Source organism: Cricetulus griseus, chromosome 4 (assembly GCF_003668045.3).
Source record: "Cricetulus griseus strain 17A/GY chromosome 4, alternate assembly CriGri-PICRH-1.0, whole genome shotgun sequence".
NCBI lineage: Eukaryota > Metazoa > Chordata > Mammalia > Rodentia > Cricetidae > Cricetulus > Cricetulus griseus.
The window spans coordinates 196,868,148-196,887,066 of NC_048597.1; the positions used below are offsets into that span (position 1 = coordinate 196,868,148).

The 18,919-nt window shown below is 42.8% G+C and overlaps 1 protein-coding gene across 1 annotated transcript; it reads left to right on the forward strand.

The window, feature by feature from the left end:
- Positions 1-7,797: 7,797 nt before the first annotated feature.
- Prss35 (serine protease 35) lies at positions 7,798-12,771 on the forward strand. The gene is made up of 2 exons (XM_035443835.1): positions 7,798-7,922; positions 9,605-12,771. The coding sequence occupies exons 1-2, from the start codon at positions 7,917-7,919 to the stop codon at positions 10,862-10,864; spliced, it is 1,266 nt and encodes a 421-aa protein (XP_035299726.1). The 5' UTR covers positions 7,798-7,916; the 3' UTR covers positions 10,865-12,771.
- The last annotated feature ends 6,148 nt before the right edge of the window (positions 12,772-18,919 follow it).

Here is an 18,919-nt window from a genome sequence, read left to right on the forward strand (position 1 = left end):
AGTCCAGGTAGGGATTGGCTAGGGATAGACAAGAACTACTTCTTGTGGATTGCTCGGTACAAATTGGAAGACAAAGAAAGTTTGCACCTTTCTTCCACGTTAGTGTCGTCTTCATATGATGGCAATTTGTTTTGGGGGGATAAGGTCTTGTGTACCCAGGCTGGCCTCAAACTCTTTTGTGAAGCTAAGGGTAGCCTTGAACTGCTGATCCTACAGTCTCCACCTCCCATGTGCTAGGATGCTAGGATTACAGGCCTGCAGGACCACGCTGGCAACTCAGCCTGCTCGGGTTTTTGTTGCTTTGTTTTTTTAAACATTAGTTAAAATATGCCCCGGGTGCCTACATCTTTTGTGAACCCACTTGGAGCCTTTTCTAGTGTTTAACCATCAGTGTGCAGCAGGGATGCAGGGGTGAGTATGCAGGATCCGCCCACTCCTCCCCTCCAAGCCAGCGTCATCGCCCCTTCCCCTCCCATCTCCAGCCATCCAGCACAGCAGCACCACTCTTGCCTGGTTCTGGCCTCGTGAGAGCTCTGCTGAGCTGAGCGGACCCTGCACTCTGCCGCCCACTAGGCTCCTGGCACATTCCCTAACCAGCGCGCCTGCATCCACCCAAATCCTTGCTGGGCAGCGCTCTGAGACCGGAGAATACAGTAAGCATCACAGGTAAGGATGAACTCCTGGGACAGGAGAACACTCTAGAGCCTGTACTGCTCCGGAACAAGGCGGGACCCCCAGGAGGAACATAGAAAAGCACTGAAGGGACCATACTTAGACTGTCTTCAGGGATCCACCAGCCTTCTTTTCTGAGTGAGTGCTGGCCACCGCAAGAATAATATCAGAGGAGCGATGTTTGCATTGGAAGACAAATGGAATGCTCTCTGCTTAAGCAGTACCAGAGGGGACCCTCTTTATTTTTGTGATTATTAACAGATGTCATTGCAAAAGGTGTAAAAACCTTTCCTGGAAAGAAGTTTGTCTCTCTGCAAAGTTATGTCAAAGCCAGTGCTTCTCTCTGCCTCATTCTTACTCTATCTCCCTCTCTCCCCTCCCCTTTGCCTGGGTAGCAAAATGGACAGTGGAAGACCCTTGGAACAAGGAGGTGAGATGAAGTGGAAATCCAGGGTTTGCGTTAAAGTTCCAGCCCCTCCTGTCCGGGGTGAATGGATCTAAAAAAAAACGGCCGTGTGTGTGTGTGTGTGTGTGTGTGTGTGTGTGTGTGTGTGTGTGTGTGTGAGAGAGAGAGGAGAGAGAAGAGAGAGAGAGAGAGAGAGAGAGAGAGAGAGAGAGAGAGAGATCTTGAGACTTTCTATAATAATAGAGTTCTGGGAAAATTGCAGCACCTCCCCAGACTGGTTGATCTGACTCTCTCACACTGTCTTAAATTTGAAAGTGGTAGCTTGGGGCTGGAGAGATGGTTCAATATATAAAGGGCCTGCCTTACAAGCATGGGACCCTGAGTTCGGATCCCCAGAACCCACATAAAACCAGAGGAGGCAGTATACATCTGTGATTCCAGGGCCCTATAGGAGATGGGAGGAGAAGACAGGAGATCCCATGAACACGTCTAGTGGGCTAGCCTGGCATATGGCCAATTCAAGGCTGTCCTCTGACCTCCACAGGGTGTGCTTCCACTCACTCACATGAACCAAGTGCACACACAGAAAGATGTTGCCTGGCGTAGCAAGTCCCTTCCTCCTTGCCTTAGTAACTTTTCTGGCTTCTGAAATATGCCCCCCCCCTTTGCCCAAGTCCATTTGTGTCTACAGAGGATTATAAAAGTCATAACTTGCTGACTGGAGACTTGTGTTTAAGATCTGGTTTATGATTTAGAAAAGAGAATGTTAAAACCTCAGCCAAGTAAAAGAGCTAGGCTAGAAAGTGCCAATCAAACCACGCGTGGAATTTCATTTTCGAGATGATTCTTCATTGTGAGAGGGCTCCATGTAGCTTTCCTCCCCTTCTTTTCTTGCACATATTTTAAAATGTGAGACTGCTCAGTATGTGCTTGGCTCATTCCATGTAAAGTCGCCAGTGTGGATTAACTTTCTCTATTGAATAGACTGCTTTTCTTTCTGGGCCCAACACCCCAATATTCAACAAATATGTTTTGTAATAGTGAGACCAGATGCAGGAAGTCAGAGCCTGCTTCACCTAGATGTTACAGATGGGGAATCTGAGGTGGGGACATCAAGGAAGACCAAATCTGCTAACTAAAGTTAGAACTTGGTTAGAACTGCTAACCAAGTCAGCAGTTCACAACTCATTATTTTATGATTTTAAAATTCAAAAAAATTAAAATGTCCTACAGGTAAAACCAATGTGTGTTTAGCAAAATACTCCATGACTATCAAATATAATGCATTCATTAGCCATTCTTTGCTGAAAGTCCGACTTATATAATAGAGAGACATCAAGAGCCATGTCCATTGCACCTTTGCAGCAGCAAGTGAAAGAGCTAGTAGAGAGCCGCTCCCTTGGGGCTCCCTTAGTACCATTCATACCAAATTTGATTTACACACAGCAATCCATTTTATAAATTGAGATGTACGTACCCTGGAAAAATAGCAGGAGAAAAAAAGAAAAAAGAAAAAAAGAGGGAGGTTTTGGTTTTTATTGTGATGAGAAACAGAAGTTGCGGGTTACTGTAAAATAATCAACTGTGTAACTTTACCATCTTCCTTTCCCTCAAGGACTGCCAAACTTTTAAAGCAGACATTACTCTGTCTCCATTCCCGAAGCTGAACTTGAAAATAGAGCTATGGTATGTGGTATTTTGAATAGCAATTGGCACATGGTCAATGAACCCTCTAACTGTTTTTTTCTCCTCAGTGTAGACTTGGTGGACAGCTTAACCTTAGTAATGGGTTATAAAGTATTTGATAAACATATGGAAATATTTGGCAGGTTCACGACTTTCTTTCGTGTTGAAATGAATCACAGCACATTAAATGGATGGTTCAGCAGTGCTGTAGGCCATGGTGGGAGTGTGCTGGCACTATAAGCTGTTTTTGGAAAAACACCTGCCAGAAATTTGTCTGGCTGTGGACAGTGTGATCAGAACTCAGTTCATCAGGATGGGCTCTGGAGCCTGGAGGTGGGTTTTCTAAGTGTGATAAATTCCATATGTGACAACTATTTTAGTATATTGCGAACCAGTGATGCCTCCTCCCATCTTCCAAGCTTAAAAGCCAAGTCTGATTCACAGCTGAATGATGTAAGAGTAAATGCAACCCCCAGATTTGATCTTGGCGGGCTTGCTTTGCCATCTAGTGGTAGCCTGAAGCACAAGGATGTCCCGTGCTATGTTCATGACTGAGGCCAACTTACCCTATATTAAGTAGGTAATATCTAATCATACTTAAGTTTAATAGTGATGAGAAAAGATATACTGTAAAGCAACAGATATTCATGGAATGAGCAACCAGGAAAAACATTCATTTGGCCATCCTTGAAGAAATGTAACAAAACGAAGAGAGTTTGCAATTGAACTGGAAACTACTAAGAAATAAAAGGATTTCTAAAATGTACTCTTTTGGAACAATGTGCTTTGGGAGCTGAGGAGCAGTTGGTAGAATACTAATCTAGCACACGTGAAGCCCGGTTTTGATCCTTGGCACTCAGTATGGTGACACAGATCTATGATCCTACCACTCAGAAGTGTGGGTGGGGGGAGGATCAAAAGTTCAAGGTTACCCTCTCTCAGTTTTGAGGCCAGCCTGGGCTACATGGGACTCTATGTCAAAAGAAACAAAATTACATATTCTTTAGCTTTGGATAATATTAATTTTAGAGTAGAATAATAATTTTTAAATAATGCATGTATTACTTGCTTATACCATGCTCTGAGGGGAGTGGTAACTCTTTGTACATATTGCCTCATTTAGTTTTATAATAGCATTATAAAACAGAACTCACTAGGTCCCCACTGTGTACAAGAGGAAAATGAAACCTGGAGAGTTAATAAACTACCTAAGTTCATATGCCTAATAAGAGAAAAGATGGATAATTCCTGATCTGAACTTATGCCCATTATGCTGGTACAGATACACACTATTCTAAACTAATCAACCCCCCCCACTTCTAAGAACAACAGACAATAAATGGTGGTCATAGTAAGTCATCTTTTGTAATGATGTATGGTTATCTCTATTAGACAACCAGATACATCTACAGGTGTTAGATTCTTACCTAATTCTTTTCTGCTGCACCTGTCTCTAGAATCCAATCTCACTTTTATTTTCCAAAACTGGGATCTGAATCTCCAGTCCAAGTCAGCCACCTGGAGACTGACAACATTATATCACTATTATAACAGGAGATCGGGAAAAGGAAGGTGTGGGCACAGGCATGGAAAAGAGCTGCCTTTCCAACTGGGACCATGTCTCCTAGGTTACTGAGTTAGGTTTTCTGGATGATGGCTGTGTGTAGCCCTGTCCACTGGACTGTGGGTTGCTTCATCAATCAGAGCTATCATTTCCCTTGACATTTTACCATAAGGAAACTTAGATTTTCCAAAAGGAAGTGTTCTTAGACATCTGTCCAATTTTAAATTACAGACCAAATTAGATGGGCTAACTAAAGCAAAGGCCCTTTTATTACTGTGATTTGGAGGTCATATTGCAAGGCTCTGCCCTTGTTCATGGCCAAGGATAGACATTGGTATGGCTTTTATCCCAGGGGGTGCACTGCAGAGATGTTCCCAACAGGGATGGAAAAAGGATGCCATCATATGATTCATGGTCTCGGATGCAGGAGGCATTCACACAAACCTACAGAATTGGACGTTTCAGACATATAACTACTTACATTGTATAAGCACGAAGAAGTTGTGTTTCTTCTTTATTAAATCTACACCATTTGATATTAGCGGTTGCTAACACAGTAAAAGAATTAAGTTTATTTTTACACAAAGTAGAAGTAGTTAAGCCACCATCCTTGGGAAGACAGCCTTTGATGTTCCATGGCTGCTTCAGGGTCATTAGGACTTTACTGAATCTCAAAAGCATCCGGAAGTCTGGCTAAAACATAGCTATCTTGAGAAACCTTCCAAGGTAGCTTGTAATTCTTTTCAGATCTATTTGTTTTATCTTATTCGTGTGAGTATTTTGCCTGTATGTGTAACACGTGCCTGCCCGGTAACTGAGGAAGTCAGAAGAGGTCATCAGATCCCCTGGAACTGTAACTATTGATTGCTGGGATCTGTCATGTGGGTGCTGGGAACTCAGCCTGGGTCCTCTGCAAGAGCAACACTTGCTCTAACTATTGAACCATCTCTGTATACGCCTGGGTGACATTGTAACAGTAGGTGAGGTAGGCTTTGATAATTCGTTTGTGTGGTTTTTATTTTTTGTCTGTTCTTTGTAAGAGGTGGAGAAAGATGTACTAGCTATACTGAGCAAGAACACGGGATTTGATCCCCAAACTATGCCCTCCTCAAACAAAAGCAGAGTGGTTATTCTATTTGTGGATCCTGTAAATATTCCTAACAGAAAGCACTCCAAGGGCAAACACGCTAATGTGCAGTCCAAGATAACAGTTCAAGGAGAGATGGAAGGCGTATTTGGGGATGTGCTTAGCTTTAGGTCATGGAGCACATGTCTGAAAGGTTAAAATGGCAGACAAGAACTCTTCTGGGCATGCCCAGCATCACCATAAAGAGAGCAGAGGGGGAAACATCACTTAGCTTTCTTTCTTTTTTGGATTATCTTAGATGATCACCAACAAAAGCTTGTTTTCTCATTTTTTTCCCCACCTGTTTAGCCATGTCTCTTGTTGAAAACATTTTTTCAAAACTTTATTTTTAATTATGTGTATATGGGATGGGGTATGTGCATGTTGAGTTCAGTACCTATGGAGGCCATTGGTGTCAGATTCCTCTGGAGCTGGGGTTGCAGGTGGTTGTGAGCTGCCTGATAGAAGTGCTGGGAACTGAACTTGGGTCCTCTAATGGCTGAGCTGTCCCCTTAGTCCCCCTTGTTGAAAATCTTGAAGAGAATCTCCTTATTAGCTAAAGATAGCATCAGAGTTACTTCTAGATCAATGCTCTCCCCCAACTAAGGAAGTTGGGTGTTTAAGAATTCACATCGTTAACAAGTTCCCAGGTGTCATTGCACCGGCCCTGTGAATTCTGTCAGATGTAATGCATCCTCTTTGTGAGCGAGAACTGTTATTGACTGTAGGGAGGATGTTTACCTAGGAATCCACTCACTGGGAAATACATGCCTATGTGCTCCTGGTGTCTGTTACCAAGGATGATGTAGAAGTGACAGATAGGTTTGAAGTCTTCAAAAGTATTGGCTGTGATGCTTGATTCAGATAAAAGAGTTAAAAGTCTGTATGAGGAAGAAGCCAACAAGTTATACTTGAACACAAGTGAGCTTTCAGAAGCCTCTCTTCACAACGTGTTTGGGAGACAAAAGGGACATGAAACTTGATGTTTCAGTTCAGTGACTGGCATGGTGAAACTGTCTTGTCAGTTAGCAACTAATATTTACATTCCATCTCTCTCATCCCCAATTAGCTTAACAGTTTGTAGACTAAAAGCACTAGAAAATAAAAAAGACCTATCTGGGAACAATTCCATAAGATGGATGGAGAGTTAGCTTGGATTTTGCCCAAGAATGATTGTTACTTGATTATTACTACATGGGTAATCATGTGTAAAAATATGCAAAGATTTTATGTATGTTGGTGTGGCTAGCTGGAGACTATCAGTCTTTGATATTAAGTGCATGATGAACAGTTGTCATAAGGGGCTTACTTTAAGAAGCATCTTTATAGAAAATTGCAGTCAGAATCTGTTGGCGCATCTGTAATCCCAGTCTTTTACTTGGCTGAGGCAGAAAGATTAGGACTTCCAAAGTAATCCTGGGCTACAAAGTGAAACCTTATCTTGTATATAATTTTAAATGGGCTCAGTGGTAGGGTATTTGCCTAGCATATGCCAAGATCTGAGTTGAATTTCAAGCACCATCAGAATGGGAAAAAAATTGTATCTCAGATCATAAAACTCTTGTGCTGAACATGGTAGCACACACCTTTAATCGTACGTAGTACTACGGAGGCAGAACTCTGTGAGTTTGAGGCCAGCCTGATCTACATAGCAAGTTCCAAGACACAGCTACATACCTTGTCTCAAAAACAAACAAAACAAAACAAAAGTAAACTCAAAACAAACAAATAAACAACATCTTTCTTGACTGAAATTTTGCTAAGAACAAGGTCCTCCCCAGGAGTAGCTACCTTGGGAGAGGGGGTCAAAAGTACCTGTAACTCCAGCTTCAGGAGGTCCTCTGATTTGAACACTGTAAAAATCATTTTGTAAGCCTTGTTTTTAAACTATTAATTAGAAATTCCCTGGACAATAGGTCACAAATAACAGAGAGGTTCAAAACTGCTTCAAGGAATGCTGTAAGCTGTAGCATGTGAACCTCAGCCCTACTTAGTGCGTATATTTACATGCTTGCATGCCTCTGCACGTGGAGAAGAGGAAACTGTGCAAACAATAGAGAGGCAACATACCATCACATGTTGGCAACTTTAAATATATTTAATATTACGAAAGCTCTTAGATGATGATACCCATGATGGAAAGAGATCATAAATGAAGAACCACGTTCTATGCTCCACAAATTCTTAAACAATTTTCATATGTCATTCAGTCATGGATGCACCTTTATATAAATGGTGGCTCCATGCAAAATTTTATTTCAAAATGTATAGGACATATTTCTTACTTCAGCATAAGGTGGTCTTTACTGTGTATTTTCTTTTATGGCAAAGGAGTAAAGGCCGAAGGGATCCCACTGCAGCTATGGTTACCAGGACTGCCAAAGAGCAGGCAGCATGATCAGCCACCACTCCAGCAGATAGCACTGCTTGCACTCCAAGTTACAAAAATAAAAAGTGACAACATGAAGGTGCGAAGGGAGGTTTGGGACTGTGCAGGGGAGGACGCTTCAGTAGTAGGTAAGGTTAAGATACATGGTATGTTTGTATGAAATTGTCAATGAAGAAATAATAGATATTCTAAAGAAAAAAAAATCAAAGGAGGGGCCCAGGCCTGGTGACAAAGGCCTAACTAAAGTCCCAGCTACTCAGGAGGCTGAGCTAGAAGGATCAAAGATCACAGCCAGCCTGGGCAACAGAGCAAGTTCAAGCAAGTCAACTTGTGCAGCTGAGACTGTCTTAAAATAAAAAGTAAAAGCTCCCCAAACAATAGATGCATGAAGCCCTAGGTGCACCTCCAGCCCTGTCCTGCTTCCTGACCCCATTTTCCTGTTTTTTCTTCTTGTTTTTTGAGACATGGTTTCTCTGTGGCTTTGGAGGCTGTATGGAACTAGCTCTTGTAGACCAGGTTGGTCTCGAACTCACAGAGATCCGCCTGCCTCTGCCTCCCGAGTGCTGGGATTAAAGGCGTGTGCTCCCCTTCCTCTTTCTTTATGTGTGTGTGTGTGTGTGTGTGTGTGTGTGTGTTGTGTGTGTGTTGTGTCTGTATTTGCTTACGTGCATATGCATGTCTGTGTTGTGTGTTTGTGTTGTGTATGTGTGTGTTGTGTGTGTCTGTGTGTCAGTACGTGTATGTGTTGTATGCTGTGTGTGAGGGTCTGTATGTGTGTGTGTCTGTGTGTGTGGGGTCTGTATGTGTTTGTGTGTTTCTGTATGTGTATTGTTGTATGTTGTGTCTGTGGGTCTGTGTGTGTTGTGTGTATGTTGTGTGTGTTGTGTGGTGTGTGTGAGTGGTGTGTACCTATGCATATATGAAACCATGTATGTGTATTGTTGTATGTTGTGTCTGTGGGTCTGTGTGTGTTGTGTGTATGTATGTTGTGTGTGTGTCGTATGTGTGTGTGTTGTGTGGTGTGTGTGAGTGGTGTGCATGTGTGCTTGTGGTGTGTACCTATGCATATATGAAACCAGCAGGTGATGAACTGTTGTGTGTGTCTATATGTATTGTGTGTATGTTGTGTGTGTGTCGTATGTGTGTGTGTTGTGTGGTGTGTGTGAGTGGTGTGCATGCGTGCCTGTGGTGTGTACCTATGCATATATGAAACCAGCAGGTGCCTAGCTGATGAACTCATCTGTTTCTAACTTGGCGCTGCTCCACAGCATTGTCTTCTGATGCAAACCCCAAATCAGCTCCTTCTGCACCCCCAGATCAGTGAGTGTTTCAAACTCTGATAGTCATTTACCTTTTAGATGTGAGGAGTTTCTGATCCTGCTTTCATAGAGCTAAGTACCAGAAGGAGCTGCAGGCTGCTGCTTCTGCCTCTATAAGCAATGAAGAAATAAGCATCTGGGAGAGGTTGTGGGCTGAGACCTCTCCACTTTGTCCCAGCCTGGGCTGTGTGGGGAAGTAGGTGGGGAGGGAAAGAGGGATCCATAGAGCTGGCTGAGAAAGAACTCGGTGATTTCATATGTCTGTTATGGGTCCATTCAGCGGAGTATGGATCTACTCTCCAGAAGTCTAAGTTGGGTGAAAATGGGATATTCAAGGTGGAGGACCACTGAGGACCTAATATGTAAACAAAGAGGTAAGTTTTGTTTAAAAGAAAAGAAGCCCCCAAACCATTCTTTGCTTTTGTCTTTCTTTTTTTTAAAGGGCAAAATAGAAAAAAACAAGATGGAAAATATGTTATTTTGGCTGATAATTTTCATCTCTGGATGGCCCCTCTCTGATGCGTCTGAAACAGCACCAGATTTTACATGGCATTTGAGCAGAATACCCCGGGTTGTGAGTGAGAGGACTGTCCGTCTTGCCAGCCCCACGTTCCAGGCAGATGCTGGGGTAGTGATGGCCAGAGTGTGTGGCATCGAGTGTCAGGCAGAGCTCCCGGCTCCCAGCCTTTCCCAGCTCGAAGACTCCCTTTCCTATGAGACGGTCTTTGAGAATGGCACCCGAACCTTAACCAGGGTGAAAGTTCAAGACCTGGTCCCAGAGCCCGCTGGAAACAACAGCATAAAAGGACCACACCCTAGGAGGAGGCGGCAGGTGTACGGTACAGACAGCAGGTTCAGCATCTTGGACAAAAGGTTCTTGACCAATTTCCCTTTTAACACAGCGGTGAAGCTGTCCACCGGCTGCAGCGGCGCCCTCGTCTCCCCCAACCACGTGCTCACAGCTGCCCACTGTGTCCACGATGGGAAGGACTATATCAAAGGCAGTAAGAAATTAAGGGTGGGAGTGCTGAAGATGAGAAATAAAGGAGGCCGCAAGAAACGCAAAGGTTCCAAGAGGAACCGGAGAGAAGCCGAGGGTGCTGGCCGAAGTCACAGTGGTCAAGAGCAACCTCAGGAGAGCACCACACAAAGACGGGGAAAAGGATCCAGGAGGGGTCCGGGGGTCACCCAAGGGAGGCCCTCCTTCCAGTGGACTCGTGTCAAGAGCACCCACATTCCCAAAGGCTGGGCGAGGGGAGAGAGTGGGGACCCGGCCTTAGACTACGACTATGCGCTCCTGGAGCTGAAGCGAGCTCACAAACAGCAGCATATGGAGCTGGGAGTCAGCCCCACCATCGCCAAGCTGCCCGGAGGCCGGATCCACTTCTCCGGGTTTGACAACGATAGGGATGATCAGTTGGTGTATCGGTTTTGCAGCGTTTCAGAGGAATCCAATGACCTCCTGTATCAGTACTGCGATGCTGAAGCAGGCTCCACCGGCTCTGGCATCTACCTGAGGCTCAAAGAGCCAGGCAAAAAAAACTGGAAACGCAAGATCATCGCCGTCTACTCAGGCCACCAGTGGGTGGATGTACACGGGGTTCAGAAGGACTATAACGTGGCTGTGCGCATCACACCGCTCAAGTATGCCCAGATTTGCCTCTGGATCCATGGAAATGCAGCCAACTGTGCTTATGGCTGAGGAAAAACTGAGGCGAGTTCATGCACATCCTGAATGCCAGAGAAAGCCAGCTCTCACTTTGAGACCCCTCACGGGCTGTGCTTGTACTCGGACCTGTCGGTGGTGTGCCATCGTTTTTTACAGACTTCCTTTATCAAAATTAGGTAACTTTCTCACAGTTAGAATGTTTAGGTACAGATAATGAAACTAGATGGCACTTCAGCGTCAAAAATATACTCTATGTGGTGGTAAGTTTCGTTGAGGGAAACCACTGTTTACTTGGGCCTTCTTTGAAACTAGACACTCTTTTAAAAGGTCAAACCAGAACTGTAATATGACTTCTCAACAGGCTTGCTCTTAGAGCCCTACTCTAAGAAGAACCAACTTGAATGGAATAATACCAAGATTCATAGTAACACAATTAGAATCAGGAGAGACAAGGAGGTTTCATTGGTAGAGTTATGAGACAGAGCCATTCAGCTCTGTTCCTGCCCTGGGTGTTTATATGTGTTTTCTCTTGGTACCGAGAAACTTATTTTAGGAACTACAGATCAAAACATATAAAAATTACAAATCAAAAGAAGTAGTGAACTTTATAAACAAAACTATTAACTGTGGCTTTAAGAAAAGAAACAACAAACCAGCATCAACCTGTCTGTCAAAAATTGGAGAAACACTTTGTTCTGTGCAACGAACCAACTTTAAAGATACTGAAAGCAGAGGCACCAACTTTAAAAATATTGAAAGCAGAGGCATTTTTGTTTGTTTGTTTTGTTTTTTGTTTTTTCAAGGCAGGGTTTCTCTGTGTAGCCTTAGCTGCCCTGGAACTCGCTCTGTCGACCAGGCAGGCCTCTAACTCACAGAGATCCACCTGCCTCTGCCTCCTGAGTGCTGGCATCAAAGGTGTGTGCCAGCACTGCCCAGCTTGAAAGCTGAGACACTTTAAAATCTCCAGTTTTTATTTAACTAATTCTCAAGATAGGAAGTTTTCAAGGAGTGCAAAGACTCCTCTTCACAAGCCAGGATCCTGCTTTGAACTCCACTCCTTGCCATGCTGTACTGTCTACTCTGTAAGGTGCTATGTTTTTAGAGCAAGGGATTTTTGAAGTCTTTTTAAAAAGTGAACCCACTTGCTCCAAACCCTCAGATAGCAAAGATGGTTCTGATGGTTCTCATTAGGGACCCAGGTGGCATCGTCACTCTGGCTCCCAAGTAGCATTAAGATGTTAGTGACCTGCTAGAGCAAAATGCAGAGTAAGCACTTAGGGCACTCACCCTGAACAAACAAGTATGGTGTAAATGGCTACAAACAGGGTTAGGGCAGGGCATTATGCTTAAGCAGTTTCGATGATATACTCAAGCACACTCTAAAATTTAGTAATTCAGGAGCCCAATCTTTGCTCTATTCTTTCTGGCAATTTCAAAGGTCACATATTCTTCTCTCATGACACAATTCACTGCTGGAGTAAAATCTTTTTTCTTTTAGAGGTGTCCCAATAAAGACTACAAAATAAGAAATTATTATTCCCTGTTTTTGTTTTCTGTTATATTCTTGATTAGTAGGCAAAAGGGTATCTTCATTTGGGTTAGCATAATGACGTTGTAAATGGTGCTTAAAATATCTGCCATTCTTTTATAATGTGAGTTGTTAAAAATAGTTTAATAAAATTAAAAAATAAAGTTGATGACTGTGTTTATATATATATATATATTTTAGTTAAAAGGTTTTAGAAAATATTCAATTAACTATCACTTAGCTAGAAAGTATTGTCTTTAATGCTCATCTCACTGATAGTCTATCATTGCTTCCAGTACCAAGAGGAACACACACTGAAAATAAATCCATTTTCTTTAGGGTGGGATAATATGTACCATCTCTGTATTAGTTACTTTTCCTGTCAGTGTGATAAAATACCCTACAAAAGCAATTTAAGAATGGCTTCGTTTGTTGTCTGGTTTTCTTACCTTCATAGCTTTTCTAGGAGTGTCAGCATAATTAATACATGATTCTAGAAATTATCATCATAGCTGCAAATATTAAACCAACTATGCTGTTTCATCTCCTATTCATAAAAATAGACTTAAATGTTCTCAGCAGACTAGCAGCCATGTTTTCCGGAAGAGCTACACAGATGTAGAGAAATCTGCATGTGTGTGGACTGATTTATGAGCCAGAGAGGCCAGTGTGCGGCAGTCTCTGTCTGAAGGTAGACCTCCTCCCTTGCCCACTGTGACAGTCTGTCTGAAGGTGGCATTCCTCCCTGCCCACTGCTTATGCTATCCCTAAACTTCCAGCTTTCAAGGTCAGGATACACTTAGAGCCAAGATTCTATCACAAAACAGAAGGAACCCTTTATCCAGCAAAGGGCTGAAAATAAAAGTTGGTGTTTTTAAGACAGAGCTGAATTTAGTATTCTGCCACCACTGCACTTGGGGACAATTTACACCAGAAGGCTTTGTGGCTTGGGGAAATAAGTGACACCGTTGTACCCACCAAATAGCCAGTTGTGTCACTCGGTGTAGTCCAGGATGTGACTGATGTGGCTCCTTAAATGGATGTCTTGAGCAGTCACCCACCCACAGATCACAGCATCCCTGCTCCTAAATTAAAGTGTAGGCCATCATGCGACATGAATCACCTTTCCAGGACTAGTAACTAAAGTTCTCCATTCTTAGGCTGGAGGAAACAAGGGCTCTCTGGCTTTCCTATTCTACAGCATTTAGAAACTCTCCTTTGCTAGACTCATCTATCAAAGTCAGCTGGAGGCTCAGACAGGTGAGCCCCAGACATGGTCTGTTTCCCTCAATGTGGAGGTTTCCAAATTTGGTTAACAATAAGAAGGACCAGTGAACCACCTTAGCCACCCAGATGCCAGGGCTCCACAGAGACCTAGCCTGGATCCCTAAGAGAGCCCAGCATTGCAGATCCAACTAAGCTCTGGATTGGCTTCCAATCATGGTTACAGTCTCTCTCACAAAAGAAAGGCTCCCCTGCCTCTTGCAGTTCCCAACCAAGCTCAGGATACTTAGTCTTCCTTCTGGGTTAAATGTTTTCTCAGGGTTCCCTGACTTATACCTTTCTTTTCTTCCTTCCTTCCTTCCTTCCTTCCTTCCTTCCTTCCTTCCTTCCTTCCTTTCTTTTTTTCTTGAGACAGGGTTTCTCTGTGGCTTTGGAGGCTGTCCTAGAACTAGCTCTTGTAGACCAGGCTGGTCTCAAACTCACAGAGATCTGCCTGCCTCTGCCTCTAGAGTGCCGGGATTAAAGTCGTGCACCACCACCACCTGTCGACTTATACCTTTCTTATAATTTAAAATACTTTGGTGAGGAGAGTGGTAGTGTAAATGATCAAATACATAGATGATGCTCTTTTTAATGTTTTTACCAAATAAACATTTTAGAAATAGAATGGCTATAACACCATTTTCCTATGATAAGAAACAAGTCAAGTTTGCAAAATTCCTAAGTATATATGATCAGTTTACAATAAAAGAAAAAAAATCAGTTTTATTTATTTCCCAGAAATCAGATGCTATTTTTTTCTTTTCTTTTCCAGAATTCATCTTGTTATTTTGGTGAGATCAATACAACTCAAGGAACTTTAGTTGAGTTAAACCTTAGGTTCTTAGGATGTGGGGTTACGTTTTAGATTCTATCTTCCCTCCAAGAATGCACAGTTTAGTGAGGATTGCACACACACCAGAAGGCAGGAAGTGTGACACTGAAACAGCACTCTGAGAAGTGGGTTCTGCTAGAGTGGTCAAGCAGGCTAAAGGGATGAAGCAACACTTAGACTAGCTAGCTAGCTTATGAATGCGGAGCTGAAGGTGACCCGGCAGCCTGGAGCAAACAGTTTCAGGAGGCAGGGAGAGGGTCCCTCCAGGATTTAAGGCAGACTTTCAGACTGCAGTCAGAGCTTCCAAGTGGAGAGCAACACCAAGAAAACAAGGCTTCCTGGTGAGGCTAAAATAGAAAGGCCTCAAGTGGAGTCCTTATAGTGCTTATAACTCATCACCAAGAACTGATGCAGGTCTTCAAGTCAGAGGAACAGTATTGAAGGGGAACAGAGAGAGAGAGAAGGAAGCCCTCCAGCAGCACCTTCTGGGCTGCAGAGGGTGAGTTTGGGTAGAGTACACCAAAGACTCACTTCACTTCCTTCACTGAAGACTAACAGGAGAGGGCAACTGTGGGGTACTCAGGCCAGGGAAGGCTGGCTACATAGTGAAAGTGTCTCAAGAAGCGGGGGAGTAAGAGAGAGGGAGGGAAGGAAAGAGGGAGGAAGAGAGGAAGGAAGGTAGGGAGGAAGGAAGGAAGATAGAAAATGTTCAGGACACCTGTTGGTCACTGAATAAAGGAGTTTAGAATTGTGGGTGCTGGGCTTGGGAGACAATGAAGAAAGAACTAGCTTGGAGGAAAAAGAGAAGCTCCCTCACAGACATGTATGCCAAATAAATAAGTAGATAAACCAATAAACCAATAAACTGTTCTGTATTTACTGTAAAAACAGAAGATGCTCAACCCAAAAGAAAGCCATACCAAGAAAGTGAAAGGAAAACAATGACAGCTTTCCACAGTGATTGACTCAATAACACAGGCAGAAAGTCACTGCTGTATTTTGCTCTGACAAGCAATGACTACACCTTTGTTTTTCTGCTGTGAAATAGAATGCTCCTTTTAACTTAGCTTGGAAAACTTTTTTTTCCATTGAGAGAATGTCAGGAATTGCAAAAAATTATTTAACTTCAAATTTACATTTGAAATACTATATATATGGTCACAACTCAATATCCCATTTTCTAATACTGTCAAAATTTCATGCTTCAAAGTACAGATGACTGCCAGGCAGTGGTGGCATACTTCTTTAATCCCAACACTCAGGAGGCAAATGGGATCTCTGTGAGTTTAAGGCCAGCCTGGTCTGAGTTCTAGGACAGGCCCCAAACCTACACAGAGAAACTCTGTCTGAAAAAAAAACAAAAGAAAGTACAGATGACTTAAAAATTAACTACAGCTTTCCTTGGGGGCATGTTTATAGTAGTGTTTCAGACTATATAATCTAACTTCTTAAGGTTTTAAGATATATAATTATGAAAAAAGATCAAGCAAAAGACCCCAAACCTCCCACTTCCCACCCCCAATAATAAAATGAGTTAATTTACCACCCAAAATGTTTCTTATACTGACAGAAATGTACCACTTAGCCTATCAGGGTGTGGTGGGCATGCCTTTAGTTCCAGTCCCTTTGAGAGGCAGAGGCAGGAGGGTCTCTGAATGTAAGACCAGTTTTATCTGCACAGTGAATACCAGGCCAGAGAAGGCTAAATACTAAGACTGTCTCAAGAAGGAAAGGAGAGGGGGGAAGGGAGGGAGGGAGAAAAGGAGGGAGGGAGGGAGAGAGGGAAGGGAGCAGGGAGGAGCAAGCCACAGGACTATTGCACCTGGAAAGGATTCTGGTTTTAAAAGTTGTTTTAGCAGGAAAGCATATGATCATTGACAGAAAATTCTCCCCTCAAGAGGTCACTTCCTGGCCCTGGCCCTATCCAGGGGTGCATTCTGCAAGCCTGGGTACATCCCCTAAGAAGGGGTCTCTAGTCTAGGAGTTTAAATTTTGCACTGGATGCTGCAATGTCTGGCTGGACACTGCTTCCCCGATGGTTTACAAGGACAGGTTACATGTAGTTGTGTTAACATCCGGGACAGGCACCTACATTACTGAATCTGTGCTGTATTACAGAATCTTACTACCTCCACCATTTAAATACCTTTTATTCTTTATCGTTTTACCATTCTTACAATGAAAATCACCAAATCTATAGCAAAAATAATTACAGCAATTAAAAGATTTAAAACTTAGTTAATGCGTATAGGTGTTTTGTCTACATGTATGTTTGTGTGTGGCAGTGTGCCTGATGCCTTCGGAGGAGGCCAGAAGCAGGTGTTGGAATCCCTGGGACTGGACTTACAAACAGTTGTGAGCTGCTACGTGGGTGCTGGGAATGAAACCCCGGTCCTCTGTTTTTAACTGCAGAGCCATCTTTTCAGCCCACACTGAAATTTTTAGAAGTAACAACAGCAGTATTTACTGAGTGTTACACTGTGCCAAATGCCTCCCATTCATTATCTTACATGATTCGTACACAAGTAGAAGGCACCTCATTCCACAGAAGAGAAAATGAAAGCTTACACAAGATCAGCACTTTGCCTGAGGCGAGAGTGGGTGGTTGAGCTGGGAATTCCCTTCCATTCAGTCATTCACATTCCCGCACAGGCATCATTAAAAGAGTAATGTGGCGGTGCTGAGTGAGCTTCTGAAAAGTCACAACTAATGGTGGAAATGAAATTACCATCCCCCCACCCCCAAACATGCTAATCTACTGACTGGTATATTTAGCAAGTCTTTTAGAATTAAAGCAATGGTTCTCTAACCATGGTAGGTGGCTTCCTAAGGATCCCCAAGACTCTTTCAGAGGGCTGTCAGATCAAAAAACCATTTCTGTAATACTACAGTGTGTCTTTTCTTATACTACACACGTCTTCTCCCAATATCACACAGTGGGCTTTTCCAGCCAACTGCTTGGCACACGTATTGAAACGGATGGAATGCAGCTGTGGCTTTTTGCTAAGTCTACTTTAAAGAGGTATGTGACAAAGAACTACAGGCAACGAAGGAGTGCTGAGAGCCTTGCCTAGGGAAGAGTACTGCAACTGCTTACCCAACACCAAACTGTCAGCCCTGAAAACTTACATACAAGTAACATTATAGAGTCCAAGCAAGTTATATTTAGGAATCTTCATGCATGTACATACATATCATGTATATGCATATAATAACAATCAATGAAAAAAAAGAGCCGATGAATTTACAAGAGAGAAAGAGCCAGCATATGGGAAAGTTTGGAGGGAGGAAAGGGAAGAGGAAATGATGTAATCTCAAAAAATAAATTTAAATATGAAAAAATAAAGAGGTGTGAAAATGGCAAAACACCACCATTCTTCTAGATTTCTTTGCAGAGATTTTAATTTTCCACAAAACATGATTAAACTGGAATGTTTTAACCCTTCTGCTGTAAAATGAATTCAGTGGAAAAATTAAAATCTCTCAGTTTTATTCTCTATACAGTAAACACCGACAGGGACAGTTCTCATAAACAAAAGCTTTTAAAGATCTGCAGTAAGTTTTCCGGGTCCAAAGGGTTCTGAGATTAAAGAATTTGAAGGCCCCTGTTCTGAAAACTGATTATGCCGTATTTTATAGTAGAAAATTAAGCTTGTCTGTCAGATGTGGAAATGAATTTGGAAGATCAAGTTCTAGAAGATTGAGAGTTGAGGTATACCTACTTTGTCACTAAAACCCAAACACCATAACACATACACACACACACACACACACACACACACACACACACACACACACTGCATACAAGTGTGCTTCTATCAATTTATGTGCACCATGTGCATTCAGGTACCCCCAAGGCCAGAAGAGGACACTGGATCCCCTGGAATTGGATTTGCAATTGGAATAAAAGGTTGTGAGCTGCCATGTGTGTGCTGGGAACCAAACCAAGTCTTTGGAAAGAGCAGTGAGTGCCCTTAATCACTAAGCCATCTCTCCACCCCCATAAGCAGGCATTTCTTTAAAGCTCAAGGCAATTAATTAACAACGAAGTGCCACAAAACATGTTGTTTCAAAAATATAGACCAATGTGAGTCTTCAATGTCGGGACCCATAGAAGTGGCTCCATTCCATCTTCAACCCAACACCGTGGGTAAATTACAGATGTCCTGTAAAGTATCTCAAATGATTTGAGTCTTCAGTACCCAGAAGAACTCATGCAGGATCTCACCTCTAAGACCATTCACCCACAAGGACATCAGGAGTGCAGCCAAGATCTATGACACTCTTACAGTCTGCCTATTAAAAACTTAGACCACATGCAACAGTCGGGGGTGGGGAGGAGGGGAGCACACAAAAGATTAATCTTAAAATATTTTGTAATCTAAAAGGTAATTTTATTATGACAACTAAGTAATATATGTTTAAAATGTAGTCTATTAAAATCACCTGAGGGAGCTGGAAA